This window comes from Saccopteryx leptura, chromosome 2 (genome assembly GCF_036850995.1).
Source record: "Saccopteryx leptura isolate mSacLep1 chromosome 2, mSacLep1_pri_phased_curated, whole genome shotgun sequence".
NCBI lineage: Eukaryota > Metazoa > Chordata > Mammalia > Chiroptera > Emballonuridae > Saccopteryx > Saccopteryx leptura.
In genome coordinates, this window is record NC_089504.1 from 97,157,577 (window position 1) to 97,180,997 (window position 23,421).

At 40.2% G+C, this 23,421-nt stretch overlaps 1 protein-coding gene across 1 annotated transcript in view; it reads left to right on the forward strand.

The window, feature by feature from the left end:
* MFSD14B (major facilitator superfamily domain containing 14B) overlaps positions 1-22,421 on the forward strand; it is a 78,207-nt gene extending 55,786 nt beyond the window's left edge. Inside the window, exons 4-12 of the mRNA XM_066368361.1 lie at positions 49-176; positions 2,001-2,115; positions 5,190-5,408; positions 7,188-7,301; positions 13,844-13,915; positions 15,524-15,636; positions 17,337-17,434; positions 19,825-19,967; positions 20,672-22,421. Coding sequence (XP_066224458.1) covers positions 49-176; positions 2,001-2,115; positions 5,190-5,408; positions 7,188-7,301; positions 13,844-13,915; positions 15,524-15,636; positions 17,337-17,434; positions 19,825-19,967; positions 20,672-20,917 — 1,248 coding nt within the window. The 3' untranslated portion in view covers positions 20,918-22,421. The remainder of the gene's footprint in view (positions 1-48; positions 177-2,000; positions 2,116-5,189; positions 5,409-7,187; positions 7,302-13,843; positions 13,916-15,523; positions 15,637-17,336; positions 17,435-19,824; positions 19,968-20,671) is intronic.
* Positions 22,422-23,421: the final 1,000 nt, after the last annotated feature.

The following is a 23,421-nucleotide window of genomic DNA, read 5'->3' on the forward strand; positions in this document are numbered from 1 at the left end:
GGGGGATTACATCACAAATCTGACGTGTACCTCTGTTTTCTTCTCCAGGGCCTGCTCTCTTTTCTGAGCGCCCCGCTCATAGGCGGGCTATCTGACGTGTGGGGGAGGAAGCCTTTCCTCCTTGTCACCGTCTTCTTCACCTGCTTCCCGATCCCGCTGATGAAGATCAACCCATGGTGAGTGGCTCAGCCTTTCGTCGCCATGGCTGTATCGGTCACGTACAAATAGCACATCTGTAGAGCACTTCTTAACCATTTCAAAGCAGTTGTATCTGTGTTTTCAATTGATCTCTTTGGTAATATTGAAAGCCAGTTTCAGCGGTTGCCATTTTGCCCGTTGTATAAATGGGGGAATGAAGAGTACAGAATTAAGTCTGAGGTGAATAAACGAAAATAAAAGCTATAGCTTTTTCATGAGGTCAGTTACAGGATTGGGTCTTGGGAGGGGCCACAGGATCCCAGTACTCACTGCTCTGGGTCAGTCGACTTTGCAGATGTATTGTTTTTGTCAGCTGATTGGCCTAAGCACTATGAACATGGTCTGGGCACTGATTTGAACATAATTTACATCAATAGGCAGAGGTCACTTTTGTTTATACTGTAGTAAGACCAATAGCCTATTCTAAATCATAATATGAATTTTAATTTGATCAAATATTTTTGTGATAACTATGAAGAAAATATTTAGCATGTAAACAAGTCTATTTATAGCAGTTACCAAAGATGGGTTGGAATTTGCATCTGAGTCGTAACTTAGTTTGTTTTTCTGGAATCTAGAGGATAGTATTTTGGCCAAAATTCCTGTTGCTAATCTCAGCAATGTGAAGGACACGTCTTAGAATGGAAGTTTTTGGGTTTGGGGATTGTTTTAGTGAGAGGAAGGGAGGCAGACAGACTTCTACATCGCATGCACTCCGGCCGGGATCCACCTGGCAAGCCCACTTGGAGGCGATGCTCTGCCCATCTGGGGCCTTGCTTGGTTGCAGCCGGAGCCTTTTTTTTTAGCATCTGAGGCGGAGGCCTTGGAGTCATCTTCAGGGCCTGGGGCCTACTTGCTCCAATCAAGCCATAGCTGCAGGAGGGGAGGAGAAAAAAGAAGTGAAAAGTGGAGGGGTGGAGAAGCAGGTGGGTGATTCTCCTGTGTACCCTGACCAGGAATCGAACCTGGGGCATCCACACTCCGGGCTCTATCACTGAGCCAATGGGCCAGGGCTTCTGAATATCTTTAAAATGATTTTTTAGCTCTTCACATGATTTTACCTCTTTCCTTCCAATTTTCATGATGCTGCATGAATAATGTTAAGTAAAAGTGATGACTGAGGACTTACCTTCCTCATAAAGAACATGTCGTGATATTTTATCAAGTGTTAAGCTAGCTTTTAGATTGAAAAATACTCATTCCTGTTTTTTCCAGAGATTTTCTTTTTTAAAATCAAGATCAAGTGTCAAATTTTATTAGATGCCTTTTTGCATCAGTGATCATACTATAATGAATTATATTAACATATTTTCTAATATTAAACCATTATATCTGAGGTAAACCCTACTTTTTGTTCTATAAAGTTCTGTTTGCTAGCATTTTAATAGATTTTTTTAAAGCATCTATGCATATAATAAAATTTTTTGGTCTTAATTATATTAATACTTTTTGTTACCCTTTCTGCTTTTGTGTAGCTCTTGTAAAGTCTTTTTGCTATATTTGTTTTTTCTTAACTAAAGCTAGGAAATTTTGAAAGTTTTCATTTCCTTTGTTTTGGCTTCCTTTAAAACTAACTTATTTAAACTGCATGTACTGACCCACTTTGAGCAGTTCCAAAATTAGTATGCTTCTACTTCTTTCTCTTCACCTTCATTTTAATTTTATTAGTTGTCCTTTATATCTTATATATGCATATTTTTAAGATTTATTTTTTGGTTTATAATATACATATCTCTCACTCGAGTTACAAAAATGTACATGCACTACCTCTCTCCTGGGTAATTGAAATGATCTTTTTATAGGTGGTATTTTGCAATGATTTCTGTGTCTGGAGTCTTCTCGGTCACGTTTTCTGTGATATTTGCATATGTAGCTGATGTCACTCAGGAACACGAGCGAAGTACTGCTTATGGATGGGTAAGATAATAGATTTCATTTTTTAACCAGAGAAATAACATTCTATCAGTTGTAAACATTGATTTATATAAAAAGAAAATCTAAAGCCATCAAAATAAAAAAGGAGACTTACCAAAAGTTAAAAAAAGCAAGATAGAAATTGCTATTAATTTATCTCTGGTTTTATAGGGTTGGAACATTATCGGGAATATCTGAGTTGTCAGTTATAAAGATATTTAAAAGTTGACTTGATTTGTTTCTTGTTAGCTGATCTCTTGACAAATCATAAACAAACCTGATGTCTCTGTGCACCTAATCCGAATTGGAGAGGTTAAAACCCTCAGCTATGTTAACCCATTATTATATTACTGGTTGTGTGGCTGAGTCGCCTTTTGGGGACAGAGTACTGCAGAAAATGGACTTGACTCATTCATCCAGCCAATAACTGTTGAATGCATTGCAAAAGTTATAGGATACCTTTTTTATGAATAATTGAGTGTTAAACCATCATTTCTGATTTACCTAGACATGATAAATGGCAGTGTGGTTATGTAGAACATGACAGGCTAAAACCCTTTATGTCAGAGTGTCATGTCTCTGAGAGCTACTCTACTGGTTCAGGAGGAATCGAAGGCGTGTGGGCATGTGTTCAGTGCATGAACCTGTTGAGACATGTCAGTGTTGTTGGGGAGTAAAAATTGTCCCTTCTTACCTTCTGGGTTGTATGGCTGGCCTATTAATTAAATTGATATACGGCAGATTAATAGAAGAAAAAATAAATTTATGTTCATACATACAAGAGCCCCACAAAGACAAGAGACACTCAAAGGCAATCAGGCCAGTGAGGCTTATATGCCTTCTTGAGATAAGGAGCAAGGGCATCGGGTTCTGGGACTTCAAAGGGGAAGGAAGACAATTCTCAGAAAGATGTAAAGAGCAAATATTTACCCTGCCATGCAGATAAATTTTTCTTATATAAAAAGTTGTCTTTGGTAATAGCTCTCTTTCTAAGATACAGCTTCCTTATCTAATTTTTTTAATGTTTATTTTATTGATTTTAGAGAGAGGAAGAGAGATAGTGAGAGAGAAACAGGAACCAGATCTGCTCCTGTATGTGCCCTGACTAGGGATCGAACTAGCAACCTTTGCACTTCCGGGTGACGCTCTAACCAATTGAGCTGTCTGGTCAGGGCTCCCTCCCTATCTAAACTTTTTAGGCTGTTAAGGGAGAAGTATAAAGCTTTTCCCAAGTCTTCCAGGTCTTAATTGCCTTCAACTTAAAACAATCCACTTGCCAAAGTGGCACATTTTCGGTGCTATATTCTACTCTCCCCCCCCCCCCCCAACGTACATTGTGCTCTTCTCTCCACTTTCCTGTGTTTCAAAATATTTATGGTAAGATTGCAGAAGAAGAACAATAGTCTGGCTAGATTGTTGAATAGATTGGAGGAGCACTGAATGCCAAAACCCCAAGTTACTTCTCTCTTTTCCTAAGTCTCAATTTTTATTTTGAGTCTCATTTCCTGGGAAACAGACTGAAGGAACAATTGTACAAAGCAGTGATGGACACAGGAGTCAATTACTGATGTCTCATAAAATATAATAGCAGTTTTTACTTTGTTGGCTTTAGACCTCAGTCATTTAAAAATTTCCCTTTCGATCCCTCTTCCCCTCTTGTTATTACCTGTGCTCTCTTCCCTTCCTTCTTCCCTTCTCCTCTCTACCCTGAATGTTTCATTTCATGTCCTAAAACCGGGATATCTCCAGAGTATCTGCAGAGGAGGATGGAGGGAGCTGATAAAAAGAATGGCTCTTAAGGTTGGTCACTAGAGAATTTAGAGGTGCCAGAAGCCTCTTTTTCATACCTGTTATACTCATTTCTTTCCAATTTTACTAGAATTTTGGTCCTTGCTTTCAGCAGAAGAACTATTCACAAAGCTGTTATGCTGAGTATTAGGGCTTTAAGAAAAAGATTTCAGGGAGGGAGGTTAGGAACCAGTGATTTAGATTCCCTCTCTAGTGCAGTTCTTCTCCTGTGAAATAATGACTGCTCAGAGAGGTGCTGAGGAAACCTGGTGAGAAAAGCGCCTGGCAGAAATATAAGGCTGCCTGGACTTACTCATGGGACTTGGGATGTTCTTCATCCAATCAGTTGAAGTCTGAATACAACAGAAAGCACAAAGAAGGCTGATATTTGTTAAGCACTACTATATTCCATGAACTTTGCTGAGTGTTTTACTTATATTATCTAATATATCCCTTGACCCTGGCCAGTTGGCTCAGTGGTAGAGCCTAAGCCTGGCATGTAGATGTCCCGGGTTCAGTTCCAGGTCAGGGCACACAGGAGAAGCAACTCTCTGCTTCTTCACCCTTCCCCTTTTCCCTTCCTCTTCCTCTTCCTCTTCTCCTTCTCCCTTCCTCCCTCCCCCCCCCCTCTCTTTTCCTCTCCCTCCTCCTGCAGCCATGGCTCAATTGGTTCCAGCACATCGAGCAGCCCAGGCACTGAGGATGGCTACAAGGAGCTTCCGCCTCAGGCACTAAAAATACCTCAGTTGCAAGCATGGCTCTAGATGGGCAGAGCATCAGCCCCAGACAGGGGTTGCTGGGTGGATCTGTCAGGGCACATGCGGTAGTCTGTCTCTCTAGCTCCCCTCCTCTCACTTGGAAAAAAAGGGGGGAAGGGTTTTTTTGAGAGATGAAATCAAGCACAGTCCCTAATTTGTAGATTTTTATCTTAAGTCCTGCAGGCAGTTTTTTATACCTTCTCCCCACACTCCCATTTCTCTATTAAAGAAAATTAAAGCATGTGTGTTTTGTTTTAGGGGAAGAGTTTCACAATTTTTATTTTTAATAGCATTATTTTTTACTCTTATAACTTTCTAGGGTATCTCCAATTAGTTAATAATGGGTGAAAAAGTTCTTAAAATGACTTTGTTTCTTTCTTAAAATTGGTGTGCAGCACATTCCTTTGTCTTGTTTAAAACTAAGTGAAGGATGGCTGTAGGTACGCAGCTCCAGGACCCTGGGTGAGATGGGAATGGAGGTGCGTACCTACTGCAAGTGGGACCCTGGGTGAGGATGTCTTTTTCTCACAGGTCTCAGCCACCTTTGCAGCCAGTCTGGTTAGCAGCCCAGCCATTGGAGCATACCTCTCCGCCAGCTATGGAGACAGCCTCGTTGTTCTGGTGGCCACAGTGGTGGCCCTTCTGGACATCTGCTTCATCTTATTGGCTGTTCCAGAGTCTTTCCCAGAGAAAATGAGACCACTGTCCTGGGGAGTTCATATTTCTTGGAAACAAGCAGACCCTTTTGCGGTAAATACAAATATAGAGACATTTACTTTTCTAAGAAATCTTTCTAAGCCATACAGATAAAAGAACATTTCTGTAAACTTAAGCATCCCAGCAGCTATTAATCCATTTCTGTCTCCAGTAAAAATAGAAAAAAATTGCAAAGAGGAGATTGAGGAAAACTACACCAAGAAATACCATATATAGAATTGATATTTAAGTCAGGCATGGGGTTATCACAACGGAAGAGAGAAAAGATGTCTAGTTAATACCTGATGACTGTGTGTGTGTGTGTGTGTGTGTGTGTGTGTTTTCATTTTGCAGAGTGGTTTTCATTTCTTAACAAAATAAATGAAGATGGCTATTTGAAGTGGTTGTTTTCAGTCACTGAAATTGAAAAAGGATAAAAGTACTTGGTCTGACTAAAGTAATTATTTTCTAAATTATTGAAATACATCCACTTAGACCAGAAGTTTTGAACTTGCAATTTTACAGGTTGAATTGATTCTTTGTTTTCTATATTTTTAAAGTTTTACGATGGGGGAATCCCATTAACAACTCCTTAAAAGGTCCTTAGAAATAGAATCTCATCCTTCCCCTCTTGGTTTCTTTCTTAAAATTGGTGTGCAGCACATTCCTTTGTCTTGTTTAAAACTAAGTGAAGGGTGGCTGTCGGTATGCAGCTCTAGGACCCCGGGTGAGACGGGAATGAATGTAGGTGCGTACCTACTCAAGTGGGACCCTGGGTGAGACGGGAATGAATGTAGGTGCGTACCTACTCAAGTGGGACCCTGGGTGAGGATGTCTTTTTCATCCTTCCCCTCTTGGTTTGAAATTGTCCTTGGAGAGAATATATGCAGGAAAAGTTAACCAGAGATTTGATTTTTGCTCTTTACCCTTTAGAGAAAATACATGTAATAAGAAAACTAGCTCATCAGAAATGATTTTCAGAAAAGCCCCTTGGAGTGTGACTTGGGGACCTGCTTGTTCTGTTTGTGCCCTATCTATTTGTGCCACGTGGAGAAAGAAGGAAGTCAGGCTTACACCCAGAAGCCGACTGGGCCTTTCATCCAGTTATCGATTAGTTTATAGGCAGATTGAATACTAATATTTTAAAGAATACAGTGAATTTATGTGTAATGAAATCCGTGTACTGTTCGTGGCTTTAAAGAAGTTATATTATGAATGAAAAAGGGAGATGAGATTTCCGTAAAAGGTTCTTGAACAACATATTTGCAGGTTGTTCACGGTCTACTTCAGGATGTGAACCAGTATTGTTAAATAAAGATGGGAGAGAGAGAGAGAGTGTGTGTGTGTGTTAGGTATAATATATATTTGAAAAACATACCTCAGATATTAGGACTTGTAACCTCCATAAAGAGATGGTGATAGATTTAATGTTCAGGTTCACTTCCTTTTATAAATCCATTCAACTTTTGTTATCCACCTTAATAAATGAAAACAGTAAAGTCAGTATCATAGAATATTAGTTTGCTTTTTAAAATTTTTCAATTACGGTTGTCATACAATATTATAATAGTTTCAGATATATACACCCCAGTGATTAGATGTTATGTTATAGTCAGTGGTTTTCAGCTACCAGTCCGTGGATCAGTGCTGATCCGCAAGAGAGTTAACCACCCTGATGTTGCATGTAAGTTATAATTCAGTGTTGAAAGCCACTGAATTATAACTTACTAAGTGATCATCCCAATAAATCTTATACCTATCTGACACCATACATTGTTATATTAATTGACTATATGCTGTTTGTTTTTTATGTCTCTTTCTGCTTTTCCCTAGTCACTGAAGAAAATTGGAAAAGATTCTGCTGTCTTACTAATATGCATCACCGTGTTTCTTTCCTACCTCCCTGAAGCTGGACAATATTCGAGTTTTTTTCTCTATCTCAGGCAGGTGGGTCATGAGTGCCTAGTAGCTTTTGAACATAAGCAAAATCAAAGATTGACATCTGTCTAAGGAATTTTAAGGAAAATGGTGTAGAGAAAAAAATATGTGAACTTGCTTCCAGTTACAAATGTAGATGCTGATACAGTTAATAGGCCGGGAACCTTTAATGCAGTGATATTTTAAAATAATGTTTACTGTAGACAAAAATTTCCTTGAGAATTAGCAGAAACAGAATTTATCATAATGTTTTAAATCTTTTATAATATCTGTTAAATCTTACAGAGAGATACCCTGCCAGCCTGCCGAATCACCTTCAGTAGGCTCAGCATTGCTGCGGGCTCCACTGTGGCTCACAAGCAGTAATCAAAATAGCCTTCTCCACACAATAGAAACAGAGACAGGTCACAGGGAACAAGTGGACAGCTGTCAGAGGGAAGGGAGAAATGGATCAAAGAAGGTGAAGGGATTGGCTAAAAACATCTATATGACACATATATACAGACAATAGGGTAGCAATAGTCAGAGGGGGGAGAGGGAGGGAGGGCAAAGGAGAGGAAATAGTGGTGGAAAGAGACTGCATGGGATGTGGGGGTACAGTGCCGTGGGGAGAGGGTATTATATTGAGTAGGACACTTGAAACCATGTCAACACAATGAATTAAATAAAAATTTAAGAAATAAACAGCATAAAGAACAAAAATAATTTTTTTTAAATGAAAATAGCTTTGGACAACTTGTGGTTCAACAGCGAGCATACGAGCATTGTAGGGATCAAAGAAGGAGGAAAAGAAAGGAGTAGGAAACTTATTTGAATAAATAATGGCTGGCCTGGCCTGTGGTGGCGCAGTGGATAAAGCGTCAACCTGGAAACGCTGAGGTTGCCGGTTCGAAACCCTGGGCTTGCCTGGTCAAGGCACATATGGGAGTTGATGCTTCCTGCTCCTCCCCCCTTCTCTCTCTCTCTCTCTCTCTCTCTCTCTCTCCTCTCTATAATGAATAAATAAATTCTTAAAAAAAAATAATAATAATGGCTGAAAACTTTCCCAACCCGGGATGGAACACATATCCAGGTACAGGAAGTACAGGAGTTCCCCCTCCAAAAGAGAATCTTCTCTCTTCTAATTTTCTTCCTCTAAAAATTACTTTACTTTGTCTAAAAGTCAATTGACTTAAGACATGTTCCTTTTCTTTGATTTGAGAGAGAGAAGAAGGGAGGGAGGGAGAGAGAGAGAGAAGTATCAACTTGCTGTTCCACTTAGTTGTTCCATTGAGTTGGGCACTCCTTGTTTTCTTCTCTTAACCTGTCCTGACGGGATCAAACCCACAACCTTGGTGCACCTGGACAACACTACCTGCTGACCCACTGGGCCAGGGCCAAGACAGTTTTTTTAATGCAGTAGTTTATTTTTCCAGCTGTTGTTCCAGATGTCTGTGTTTGCTGAGACATGAGTTGCCTTCCGTTGCAATCCTGCCCTGGTCTTTAACTGATTTCACTGGACATCCTAATGGTTTACTCCACTTTGGCAGAGCAGTTCTCCTAAGTCAGATTCCTCTATTTTGGAGATAGCTTTAAATGAAACTTGTTAAATTTGCCATTTTCATCATTTTCCTGAGATTATGGCACTGATATTTTACATGGTGGCATATAAGTACAACTTTTTTCAAGCAGTTTTATTTTGTTGTGCTCATTTTTGATGGGTGAGTCCTAGCGATTTAGTAGAAAAAGTGATAATTAAGTTATGAATTAAATTTTCATTTAATATAGGAAAGACCTAAGAAAAAAATGAAAAATCATATCTGCTCCCTTCACACATATAATAGACAACTGTGAATAATTTTTTCTATCCTTTTTCCATATACATGTGCTTATGTCATGACCACCACCAATAATCTCAACAGATCAGAATCATTCTATTGTTTTGTACTTATGCTTGCTTTGAAGAAGTTAACACACACACACTGTTTAATTAAAATAGCATTTGATATTTTTAAATTGTATATCTAATAAGAAACTTTACATCCAGTATATGTAGAACTTTAACTCAATAATAAAAAGACAACTGAATAAACAGAAAAAAATAGGCAAAGGACTTTATAAATAGATAGTTTTCTAAGGAAGATAAACAAGTGGCCAATAAGCACATGAAAAGATGCTTAATGTTATTAGCCCAAGGATATGCAAATCAAAACAAGTAGATACCACTTTACTCTTGCTAAGATGGCTTTAACCAAAAGACTGACTAGGATGTGGAGAAATGGGAATCTTTATAATGCTATTGAGAATGTGAACTGGTGAAGCCACTGTGAGGAAGAGTTCAGCAGCTCCTGACAGTGTTTTTTTGTTGTTGTTTTTTTCTTTATTTTTTTTTTTATTTTTTATTTTTTCATTTTTCTGAAGCTGGAAACAGGGAGAGACAGTCAGACAGACTCCCGCATGCGCCCAACCGGGATCCACCCGGCACACCCACCAGGGGGCGACGCTCTGCCCACCAGGGGGCGATGCTCTGCCCATCCTGGGGATCGCCATGTTGCGACCAGAGCCACTCTAGCGCCTGAGGCAGAGGCCACAGAGCCATCCCCAGCGCCCGGGCATCTTTGCTCCAATGGAGCCTTGGCTGCGGGAGGGGAAGAGAGAGACAGAGAGGAAAGCGCGGTGGAGGGGTGGAGAAGCAAATGGGCGCTTCTCCTGTGTGCCCTGGCCGGGAATCGAACCCGGGTCCTCCGCACGCTAGGCCGACGCTCTACCGCTGAGCCAACCGGCCAGGGCTTCCTGACAGTGTTCAACATAAAGTTCCTAGCAAATCTATTCTTAAGTATATAGCCAAAAGAAGTAGGGGAAAAAAAACATGTCTGTACAGAAACTTCTATGCAAATTATTATTCACAACAGCCTAAAAATAGAAACAACCCAAATATCTAGCAACTCATGAAATCTATCAAATGTGGTATATCTATACAATGGAATGTTATTATTTGGTGATAAAAAGCAATGAAGCACTGATAACATGCTACAATGTGAGTGAACTTTGAAAACATGCCAAGTGAAAGAAGCCAGGACCATATATTGTGTGATAGCATTTACGTATATGAAATGCTAAGAATAAACAAATCTGTAGAGACAGGAAGCAGATTACTAGCTGGGTGGTGGGGTAGGCCAGGAGAATGGGAATCCTGATGGGGGACTATGTTTCTTTGAGGATGATGAGAATTTCTAAAATTGGTATGACAGCTGTCCAACTGTGAATGTATAAAACCATAATGGGTGAATCGTGTGGCATTTAAATGCCATCTGAATAAAGCTGTTTTAAATATATACTTATTTACTAAGATAGGCTGAGAAATAATCCTTAAAGCCACATTTTTGGTTTCCAATATTTTAAAAATCATTTTTGATTAGTGACTAATGGTATATTGCTAATGTCAGGAGATTACTACTTGTGTCTAGGATTTCTTAACCTCTAATGAAATAGTATTATGCTGTTTTGGGAAATGGAGTCTAGCTCTAGTTCTTTAGGTAGTTGTGTGATGAAGCACATAGTCATTTGTGAAATGACAAGAATGTATAATTGGCCTTGGCTGATTGGCTCAGTGGTAGAGCATCAGCCCAGTATGTTGATGTCCTGGGTTTGATTCCCAGTCAGGGCACACAGGAGAAGCAACCATCTGCTTCTCCACTTCTCCCCCTCCCCACTCTGTCTGTTTCTGTCTCTCTCTTTCTCTGGCTTTCTCTTCCTCTCCTGCAGCCATGGCCCCATTGGTTTGAGCACATCAGCCCTGGGTGCTGAGGATGGCTCCATGGAGCTTCCACGTCAGGTGCTAAAAATATCTCAGTTGCAAGCGTGGTCCCACATGAGCAGAGCATGGCCCCAGATGGGGGTTGCTCGGTGGGTTCTGGTGAGGGCGCATGCAGGAATCTATCTCCCCTCCTCTCACTTGGAAAAGAAGAAGAAGAAAAAAAGACTGTATAATTGTTTTTTCTTTTTCTCTCATGCATTCTGTTTTGTCTGCTTATATTTGCTTCTTTGCTTTTTAAAATAATTTTGTTAAACTATAAAGGAACTGATTTTGCTCATTAGCTGCACATTTTATTTAGTGCCTACCCTGGAGATTACTACTTGTGTCTATGATTTCTTAACCTCTAATGAAATAATATTATTGACATTCCCTACTTTATTTAAGAACCTTTAACTCTGTCAATCGTCCTGAGTTATACAGAGGTGGGCAAAATAAGTTTGCAGTTGTACAATTAAATAGTGTTATAATTATTAAATAATAATACAATAACCTGCTCATGTACTCACAATGTAAATCTACTTTTGCTCACGTTTGTGCTTGTTATCAAGTAATTTGTGTCATTATATTTTAAGCCTTAACAAATTTACAGTTGTGTTACATAATCAGTGTTCTTTTTTTTATTTACAGTGGTACTTTGAGATATGAGTTTAATTCATTCTGTAACTGAGCTCGTAAGTCAGTCAACTCGTATATCAAACAAATTTCTCCCATTTAAAATAACTGAAATAGATTTAATCCGTTCCAGCCCTGGGAAACATCCCCAATCCATCCTAAATTATGAAAAAAGACATGTTTTTAATTAAGAAACACACATGTATACTTTACCAATGCATAGCAAAATATATGAAATAAAAGAAAAAAGTGTTATTTAGTACTGTATTATTACCTTGGAGACAGAAGAGTGCGGCTAACGGAGGTGAATGGCGGAGGAGGCGGGAAGGAGGGAGGAAGGGATACAAGCACCATAGACACGTAAACTAAAACTGCACTTTCTTAACACTAAATGTAAACTAAAACTGCATTTTCTTTAAACAAAACTAAAACTGCACTTTCTTTACTTAAAATGAAACCACAAAAACTTAATTTTAAAATAATGCACGACTCATATCTCGGAATTTCATTCGAATCTCAAACAAAATTATGGACCGAGTCACAGCTCGTATCTTTAAAAAATTTGTATGTTGGACTGCTTGTATCTCAAGGTACCACTGTATTTGCATTTTTACCATTTCTTTTTTATTGAGGTAAAATTAACACATTTACTATTTCAATACTTCTGCATTGTCATAAATCATTACTGCTTTGATTCCATCTGAAGAACATCTTTTCTTCAGTGCAGGGCTGCCATTTACAAAATCAGTCAGCTTCCTGCCTCCTGCCGTAAGCCTTTCTTCTCTCTTCCTCACCCTCTTGTCTGAAAATGCCTTCATTCTAACCTGCATTTTTTGAAAGGATTTTTTCTCTCTAGCATTCTAGCTCTTGACCCTTTCATAGAATTTTAACAGAGGGGAAAGGAATTTAACTTTTTAAAAAATTTAATATTTTAGCTGACCTGTGGTGGCGCAGTGGATAAAGCATCGACCTGGAAATGCTGAGGTCGCCGGTTCGAAACCCTGGGCTTGCCTGGTCAAGGCACATATGGGAGTTGATGCTTCCAGCTCCTCCCTCCTTCTCTCTCTCCCTCTCTCCTCTCTCTCTCTCTCTCTCTCTCTCTGTGTGTGTCTCTCCCTCTCCTCTCTAAAATGAATAAATAAAAAAAATAAAATAAAATACATTTAAAAAAAAAAAAATTTAATATTTTAAAGCAGAAGTTCTAGCCTGACTGGTGGTGATGCAGTAGATAGAGCGTCGAGCTGGGATGCTGAGTTCCCCAGTTTGAAACCTCAAGGTTGCTGGCTTGAGCACAGGCTCACCAGCGTGAGCTATGGGATCGTCAGCTTGAGTGTGGGATTATAAATATGATCCCATGGTCACTGGCTTGAGCAAGAGGTCACTGGCTCAGCTTGAGCCCCCTGATCAAGGCATGTAGGAGATGCAGTCAATGAACAACTAAAGTGATGCAACTGGATTGATGCTTCTCATCTCTCTCCCTTGTCTCTTTCTCTTTCACTCTCTTTGTCTCTTTCAAAAGAAAAAAATGTTTTTGCAGTTCAGAGCTGTTATGGTTAAGAGGCTTAGAAGTCATTGCCAGCTAACCTTGACTGTTCCTTGGAGTCACCATGGAAGCTTTTTGAAACAGGCTTGTGTTTAGACATAGAGAATATGAGTCAGTTAGTCTCACGTGGGTTGTAGAGTCTCATTGCTCTCTCCCCGTCTCACCTCCTCCCTCGTTCTTTGTGTTCCACATGATTTTAATGTTAAGCAGCCAGAGTTGAGAGCCACTGAATTTGCTAATGAGTAAATTCCAAGTTCTGTACTGAAAGTCAGATTATTTTATTTTTCTCTAATGCTTGATAACATATTTGTTTTTTAGTGAGTTGGGGATTGAAAGGAATATGAAACAATGTATAGGTCTATAATAGAAAATATCTTCAAAATATTTGTTAGGTTGTGCCTACTTGTATTGATTTTTAAAAAATCAGATTTAGGTGTCAGTTACTGGTTAAATAGGTTCAACTTTCAACACTGCCTTAATTTGCCATTGTCAAGGTCTCAACTTTTTCAACTGTTTTGCCCTACTAAGCTTTACTAGAACATAACATTTTAAAAAATAATATCTAGTAATGATAGTGGTTTTCTGCCCCTGTTTTCACAGGTTATAGGTTTTGGATCTGTTAAAATTGCAGCATTCATAGCTATGGTTGGAATTCTGTCTATTGTGGCTCAGGTCAGTGTCATTTTACTCATGTCTTTTTTTAACATTTGTATTCTGAAATCACTGTAGATTCATAGGAAGCTGCAGAGAAATGTTCTTAAACATTCCCTGAACCTTGCTTCAACCCCCCTCCTCCCCTGCTGTGATAACATCTTATATGTGTGTGGTACGATCGCAAACCCTGTAAACTGACATGTGTGTTCCTCACGACCATTTACTTCATTTAAATAGAATGTTGAGATTGGGATTTGAGAGGATTTAATATAGCCTTTCAGTGCTTTTTAGAATATTTGTTACCTCTATTGGGTCTATTTAGCAAATAAAAATTAGTTGTCATAACCACCAACTACAGTTTAACTCCATATATCAAAAACATTACTTAACAAGGAGAATATTTAATGTTGAAAAGTAAGTAGAAGTGAAAAGCAGAAATGGACATCAGTAACTGTTCCAATTTCTGCTATCCCCAGGACTGAAGAAATGTGGCAAAGCAGTACATTAGAATATATGTAATTAGTAAAGAGCATTAAAAACATCTTTATTGCCTGACCTGTGGTGGCGCAGTGGATAAAGCATCAACCTGGAAATGCTGAGGTCGCCTGTTCGAAACCCTGGGCTTGCCTGGTCAAGGCACATATGGGAGTTGATGCTTCCAGCTCCTCCCCCGCTTCTCTCTCTCTCTCTCTCTCTCTCTCTCCTCTCTAAAATGAATAAATTTAAAAAAAAAATGCCTGACAAATAAATATTTAAAAAGTTATATAAAAAAACAAAAACAAAAAACATCTTTATTTATTATAAATGTAGGGCCACAAAAGGTTCTTTGAATTAATTCATTGACATGCTTGGGTGCATTTGCTACACCATTGAGACTTCCTGAAAGTCGTTTCCCTGAAACAGCTCCTTACTGCTGTCAAGTGTGGTAGGCAAGTACAGCATTCTTCTGATAACTATCTCGAGGAGAGCAGAGAAGGCTGCAAGACTCTTTTGCCTTAATATTAGAATTGACAAGACTCATAGGAATGCGTCAAGGCAAAGGCCTTTTAATTTTTGTTTAGCTGTATCAGCCAATGTAAATTATGTTCAACTTTCAAGTTGCTCCTGGTTTGGTATTTTTATGTTCACGCTAGTCAGTTATCCCAGACTCATCTTTTATCCTGTGCCTTTTCAGATTCTTTCAACTAGTTTTTTAACAGAGTATATATTTGTTAAAATCAAATTTATATTAGTTCAACTTTGTGAAATTGCCAACCTCCAGCAAAATCCCACGTATGTGAATATTCAGCAGGTTTGCTGTTCACTGGCGGCTAAGTGATTGGCATTTCTCAGAAAGGACCAAGGCTGTGTTCCTCTCAGTCATGGTGACTGGTGAATGGCTGTGATAACATTTTTGGGGAAGTGCTAACAAGGCATCAGATAAACAGGTTTTGCGAGTAGAGGCTGAAGGCCCTGAGCTCCCGGCCAGTTTGAGAGCCACTGAAGTTCCACCCTAAGTTATGTCAGTACCACGTGGTCTCCAAGCTGTCCACTCAGGCTGCTCCTGGTTATCATTACTGGGCTTCACTCCCGAAGCCTGCACCAAGTCTGTTCACATGGTTTCTCGCTTATCTCCTTGTTTTGCAGACAGCCTTGCTTACCATCTTGATGAAATCATTAGGGAATAAGAATACCGTCCTCCTTGGCTTGGGTTTCCAGATGTTCCAGTTAGCCTGGTATGGCTTTGGATCTCAGGCCTGGTAAGCCTCTTTCCTGAATTCTTATGAACTAGCAGAAAGTTGCATCTTTCAGAGGAGCTTGAGTTTGTTGAGTGTGATGTGAAGGAAAGCAAGGATTATTTTACCGGCTTGGAATATTCAACATTTCAAAAACTGTTCAGACATAATTTGTTAGGTAGTGCTGGAGCTAGGTAATTTAAGAGCCATTGTAAAGATTGTCTTTACCCCGGCTTTCAGTGAATTGTTAGTTAAATGTGTGTGCTTCCTCCTCCAATCCCTCCAAAAATTTTATGTCAGTTTTTAGGTACATCACATATACTCAAAAACAAAACAAAATGGGAGTTGATGCTTTCTGCTCTTCCCCCCTTCTCTCTCTCCCTCCCTCTCTAAAAATGAATAAAAAAAAGAAATGCAAATCACAAGAGAATGGCCTGACCTCTGGTAGGCAGTGGATAAAAGGTCGACCTGGAATGCTGAGGTTGCTGGTTTAGAACCCTGGGCTTGCCTGGTCAGGGCACATAGGGGAGTTAATGCTTCCTGCTCCTCCCCCTTCTCTTTCTCTCTCCCTCTCTCATTCTCTCCCCTTCAAACATGAATAATTTTTAAAAATGCAAATTATAAAAACAAAAGACAAGGAAAATGATAGCAGAGGTCGTTGCTATAGTTAGCTGAGTGACCTTGGGCAGTTATATAACCTTTGTAACAGCTTTTGAGTTAGAACAATTGTATGATTTCATCTAAAATCATGTGTACTCGGAGGCAGCTGTTACTGCTAACATATTCTATTCCCATAAGCAGAAAGGCCAGAATAAGCCCTGGAGTCAGAAGAAATAAAAAGAATTCTGAGTGCTGTTTTGTTATGTGGCAAGTCTCCCCATGTGACTGCTTACCAAAGACTCCAAACACCAGAGTTCATATATCTATTTCAAATAGTAGAGTTAGTTCTCCTTATATATGATATAATTTACAGAAGTAAAAAATGCTAGAGGTCAGTAGATGATTCCTGTCCTTTAAGATTTCAGTCCTGTGAACTTTGGTTCAGTAGCTGAGTCAGGCTCATGCTGTGTTTAAAAGATTTTGTCAACCTGAAGGGTTTATCCTTTCCAGGCAGGATGTACAATGTTGGCATCCCCAAGGAAGTCTGGCCAGTGAGGCCTTACCTTCCTCACACTTAGGCTCAACATGATACATGCTTCAGTTCCTTTCGCTGAGAAAAGGACAGAAGTCTAAAGGAAGCAGCGTGGCAGTCTGCGGGATGTTACCCTGTACTCCAGGTTTCCGGGCTCTGTGTTGGTAGCACACGACACTTGGTTGAGGGGCAGCAAAACTAGCAGCTCGAGGAGCTCAGGGGCAATGCGAAGGTGAGCCTTTGAGAAGTACAAAGAAAAAGTGGGAAGTGTGAAATTTATGGAAACAAGAAATCCTTCTGAGCTTCATTGAGCTTATATCTAAAGGTGGCAATAGGGAGCTCAAGAAGAAGAATTTTGAAAGAGGTAAAATAAAATAGACAAATGATACTTTCCCAGCCCGTGAAGTGATAAGTATTAACAGACTGGCATATAACTTTTCATGTTAAAAAAATCCATTATTAAAGAGGAAAAATTAAATACAACTTATGAAAACAGAAAGCATTTTGTGCTTTCGCCATCGATGGTACTCTGAGCAGCAAGCTCCTTGGAGCTGTCCTGCCCGCTTGATGACAGCCTGTCCTGTCATTGCAGGATGATGTGGGCAGCAGGGACCGTGGCCGCCATGTCCAGCATCACGTTTCCAGCAGTCAGTGCCCTCGTCTCTCAGAATGCAGAGTCAGATCAGCAAGGTGAGGTCGCTGTCCTGTGTCTGTTTTCTTTCCTTCTTCAGCTGAGATGTACCTGCCGGACACATGAGCAGCTCTGAGCCTCTCTTCACATCTGTGTGGTCTCTTCTCAACAATCAGACCTAGTTAGTTTGGCAAATAGAAAGATTCTGTTTTCCTGCCTTCTCTGATCTTATACTCATGTTTTTAAAATGTAGACTCAACAGTTCAGAATACTAAGAATTAGAAATAGAACTGTTCCCTGGTCAGTTGGCTCAGCGGTAGAGTGTTGGCCCAGCATGTGGATGGCCCAGGTTCGATTCCCGGCCAGGGCACACAGGAGAAAACACCCATCTGCTTCTCCACCCTCCCCCTTATCTCCCCCCCCCCGCCCCCGTCTCTTCCCCTTCCTCAGCCAGGGCTCAAACAGTTTGAGCCCAGGTGCTGAGGATGGCTCCGTGGCCGCCTCCTCAGGTGCTAATGGCTCAGTTTCCTACCAATGGAGCAATGCCCCAGATGGGTAGAGCATCACCCTCTGGTGGGCTTGCCGGGTGGATCCCAGTCGGGTGCACATGTGGGAGTCTGTCTCGGCCTCTCTGCCTCTCACATAAAAAAAAAAAGAGAGAGAGAGAAATAGAACTGTTTTTTCTTTTTTGGTTTTGACACCTCTTTAGTGGGATGCCATCAGACTTAACTATAATCATACTTCAGCAGATGTTTGTTAAATAATGATAGGCTAGTTAGTAAAACAATGAGCTTTTTATTTAATCACTGTAATCACTTTCTTCATGGGATCACTCTTTTAGTTTAATTTAGGAAATGATCCTTTGAGAGGATGAAGAAAAATGTGTAGTTGTTGGTAATTAAATGCAGAGTGAGAGACAGTTAAGAGGACTCTGGAGTGCGGTTTGTACTCTCACCCTTCGTCTGCCTCTGGCTTCCCATCAGGTAGTTCCCACTACCAGGATTAATCTTCCTTCTTCGACTTTTAATGACTCACCTTACTGTAGTCAAGAAGTACTAAATTTTAGAAGGAAAAATTTTAAATGCCTTAGAGCCTTTTAAAAGTTTCAATTTAAAAACCTATATTGGAAAAGATAGTTTATTTATTGCACCTGTTTTTTCATATCAGAAATTAGCCATCTTATTCATATCCACATTTTAAAATAGTGTCACTTGACCACAATTCTGTGTGTCCCTGGCTGCGGTACCTCAGCTGGCTGCACACGCGTGGAGAGGCCTGTGACCGCGTGAGGGTGTGCCTCAGCTGGCTGCACACGCGTGGAGAGGCCTGTGACCGCGTGAGGGTGTGCCTCAGCTGGCTGCACACGCGTGGAGAGGCCTGTGACCGCGTGAGGGTGTGCCTCAGCTGGCTGCACACGCGTGGAGAGGCCTGTGACCGCGTGAGGGTGTGCCTCAGCTGGCTGCACACGCGTGGAGAGGCCTGTGACCGCGTGAGGGTGTGCCTCAGCTGGCTGCACACGCGTGGAGAGGCCTGTGACTGCGTGAGGGTGTGCCTCAGCTGGCTGCACACGCGTGGAGAGGCCTGTGACCGCGTGAGGGTGTGCCTCAGCTGGCTGCACACGCGTGGAGAGGCCTGTGACCGCGTGAGGGCGTGCCTCTGGAACTGGGCGCCACTCGATATTTGACAGAAGCTGTCCTATCTCGTGGCATAAATTCTCTTTGGCTCTTTTTATCCTTATATTAATACAGATGTTTCTAAATGTCAGCATACAAAATTATTACAACACACTGTATTAGCTTGAATTATCTTTGACCATTTTTGACCTACAGAAACATTCATTTCCAACAGTCCAAGCTAACTTTTTACCTGGCATGTTAGAAACCAGAGATATTTAGAAATTGGCACTTGTGGGGTTTATCATTGCACATCTATAGAAGGATGCATTGAAGTCAGGGTCACCTGGGGAACTGAGTCACTGGAAGGCTGGTATCACAGCCTCAGGGCGGTTGTGCACTCACATGGACTGGGCTGCATGACACAAGGGACATATATTTTTGTAAAGTGCCCTCTAATGAAAAGAGCAGTCAAATCTTAATCCACAGAAAAGTGGAAATTGTCTGTAAATAGAGATTAAAGTTCTTAATTTTATTATTCCGTTTATAGGAATATCTTAACTGTTAAGGGGGGAACTCAGCCCCTAAAGGATTTCAGAAACATCATTTCATCTCCTTAGAGATGTTAGGACACAGAATGACATTAGAAAGACATAGTAAAACCAGGAACACATTGTGCCATGAAGGAAAATATGACGGGTGAGATCCCTAAACTCTCCTCAGTGTGGACTGCTGAGTCTGCTGATCAGTATGTCATCGTCTGTAAGGTAGCTGGTAAGTCCCAGGCTTGAGGTGCTTTTCAGAGAAGACCAGCTTCCTTCTTTGTTCTCACTTAGGAGTTGCCCAGGGGATCATAACTGGAATAAGAGGGCTGTGTAACGGCCTGGGGCCAGCGCTATATGGCTTCATATTCTACATGTTCCATGTGGAGCTGACTGAGCTGGAACCAAAACTGAATTCCAACAATGCTGCTCTGCAGGTAATGCGGTGATAATCCTGGCTTTATAATAGTGATTATGTCTGATGGTAGCAAAACCTTCTGACCTTAAATTTGGAGAATATCTTACTTGGATAATATTACTATTGTATTTGACAGTAGTGTGTGCTATGTTCAGTGCTTACCGGGAGTGGGGAGGCATCGTTTCAGCGACTTAGTATCTTATATAAAAGATTTGTCTTAGCTCTGTTCTCATCTACACAACAATTCTGCTCAGAATGCCGTCCTCTGGTACAGCCCAGGCCAGATAAAATATAAAATGGCAAACAGTTCCAGCTAGAAGTTGAGCGAGAGTACTTTGCCTGTTCTTTATTTAGTATTTCTTGCCACCTTCCTTTTAAGTGACATTTAATATAGATATCTGTACAAAATTGGAATTAATGTTCACGTACAGAAAGCGTGACCTAAGGTCGTAGGACGAGATTAGAGATAAACAGCTGTTACTTAGAAGTTTAGTTAAACTATTGACATGGTAGGAAAGCAGGGATTAGTTGCCTTTTGTTATATTCTAAACTCTAGGCTCTAGGACACTTAGTGAAACATTTGCTCATGAGAAAATGATTCACTTTGCGGTGGTGTGGGGTTTTTGGAGGGTTGGGCGTGCTGGATCGGGGTTATCCAGAACTAATTTTGCATTGAAAAGACTAACCAAATTCTTTATCTTCATTCCCCCCCAACAACACCAGGGAGCTGTCATCCCAGGCCCACCATTTTTATTTGGGGCATGTATAGTTCTTATGTCTTTTCTGGTTGCCTTATTCATCCCTGAATACAGTAATGGAATTAAAAAACATAGCAACAGCATCAGTGGCAACCTGACCAACACCCCGGAACGGGGCAGCGATGAGGACGTTGAGCCGCTGCTGCACGACAGCAGCATCTGGGAGCTCTCTTCCTTCGAGGACCCTGGGAGTCAGTGCACTGAGCTGTGAACTCTGCGGCAAGAGGGAGCCTGCAGACCGTCTCTCTGACATTGTTGGGGAGCCTCACCCCGGCAGACTCTATGGTGCTGGAGGGGAGAGATGCTAGTGGCATCCTTTAGGGTCGAGTTTGATAAGTAACCCTCTGCCTCCCTCTTCTTCCTTCTCCTGTTCCTTCTTTTCTTTTTTTTCTGTTTGTACATTAGAACAAGTTAAGATTTGAAATATGTTGTTGCAAATAGTATGCAACTCTCAAAGTTACCTGGAGTCCAGACTTCAAAACTCAAATAGAAAAAGTCGTATCTGCAAGAAAGGATGACTTTCCTTAATACCTCCAGAGCAGAATGACAGCAGTTTTCCATGTCATTTTCAGAAGAAGGTGCAGGGTTGTGGTGCGACTGCCATCTCTGGCCAGATTCAAGATAAAGAACCCCTTCCTATTCTCTTGCCCTGTTTCTCTGAAAAGTGCCCGCTTAGCCCACAGGTGTTTGAGTGGCTGCTCCTAGAGTCACTGAGTATCAGGGATCTATTGCCTTTGTTCAAAGGTCAAACAAAAACCTAGTCTTATTCTCCTTTCCTTGTCTTTATTCAATATTCTTGGCTAAGATGAAATTCAGCATATACACCTCCAGATATTAATAACATTGATCAGTGATAGTCTTTACCAGTGAAGAAAATTTTTCCTTATAAATTTAAATCATGAAGAAATAGCAGTTCAGCTTCCTCGACCAAGTGTCTTGGTCAAATCCAAAATATTTACAGAAGGAAACGCACATCAAGCATCCTGGTGGCAACATAGAAATTGGAGGGTGCTTCTAAGAAAGTTTCAGCAACATAAACATTCCTAAGTGAGGATGAGAGGAACTGGGTGCAGTGGAGTTCATATCCAGGTTCAGACCCGTACAGTGGATTATTGTTCCTTCCCACATCTGTGTCCTGCTTCTCATTCTCATTCATCACACTCCTGCCTTAATTGCTCTGTGTAGGATGCATTGGTTTTCAACAGGTCTTTATTTCCGTCTGTTTATCTATCTTTTGAATCTCATGGGAATATGCACATCATATTCCTTTCTAAAATATGATAGTTTAGGAAGCTTAGTTTCACAAAAAGTTTCTTGCTAATTTTTCGAGATGTTTTATGGACAAAGAAAACTACAGATTTATATACATTTTGCTGCACCAGTAACCGAACCAATTCACTAGGGCCTATCTTTAACAGAGCACTTCCTTGAAAGTTTTATAAGTATGAAATATATGTAGATATTTGTAAGGAGTTTTAAATTTTTTTTTGATGGAGTGCTGTGTAAATCTTGTATTCCTAAATACAATGAAGGTGTTGACAGAAAAATATATATACAACTTTTATAAAGGGTTATGTACTGACTGAATACATTTAAAAGAAAATATATTTTGGAACCTGTTGTGCTATGAACAGAAATGACATATCTTTTTACTATGCTGTTGGTTTTTAAGTTAAGCTTCCTAATGCATAATAAATTTGCAATGGATACTTTTATGTCTTTTGTGTTTCTTTAAAGCAAGTAGTACCACTGGTCTTTGGGTTTCTCTTTTGAGTGGCTTTCAACTAAAATAAATAGCTAAATTTTAAGCTAATGCAAAATGTATGTATATTTTCAAACAGTTTAATTTTTAACAAACTTCCTTCCAAATCTCCATTTAATAACAGATCATAACTTTTTTTTTTAAAGCAGCGACAAAGGTATTTGTATACAGATGCTGATTAGCAGCATTATTCACAATAGCCAAAAGGTGGAAGCAACCCCAGTGTCCATTTTTGGATGAATGAATAAAGAAAATACAGTATATTCAAACAATGTGGGATATTACTCAGCCTTAGAAAGGAAGGAAATCCTGACACATGCTACATAACATGGATGAGCAATAAAGACATGCTAAGTGAACAAAGCCAGTCACAAGTGGACAAATATTACATGATTCCACTTTTATAAAGTACCTAGTCAAATTCATGGAGACACAAAGTAAAATAGTGGTTGCCAGGATTAGGGGAAGGGGAAGTGGTAGAGTTTCAGTTCTATGAGATGGGAAAGTTCTGAAAATGGATGGTGAGGATGGCTGTACAACAATGAGTGTGAAGGCCACAGAGCTGCTTCAAAATTAACATGTATAAGTGCCAGTATTTTACAAATGCTCTCATAGCACCTTTGTTCTTTACCACTGCTTAACAAAATTGTTTTTTTACCCAGTAAAACAAATGGTAATTTATTATTTTTTTGTAATAGGGTAGATTTTTTAAAATTGGGATAAAATTCACCATTTTAACCATTCCAAATGTACTATTCACTGGTTTTTAGCTTATTTGCATGGTGGTGCAGCTGTTAGCTATGTTGCTTAAGGATCTGCACTTCCAACAAGTTCCCAGGAGATGCTGGTATTGCTGGTCTTAGGACAACAGTTAAGAACTACTGTTCCAAGGCATTATGGGGCTAACAAGAACAGTTTCCCAGGATTGAGGGAACAAAGTTTGAATTATTAAA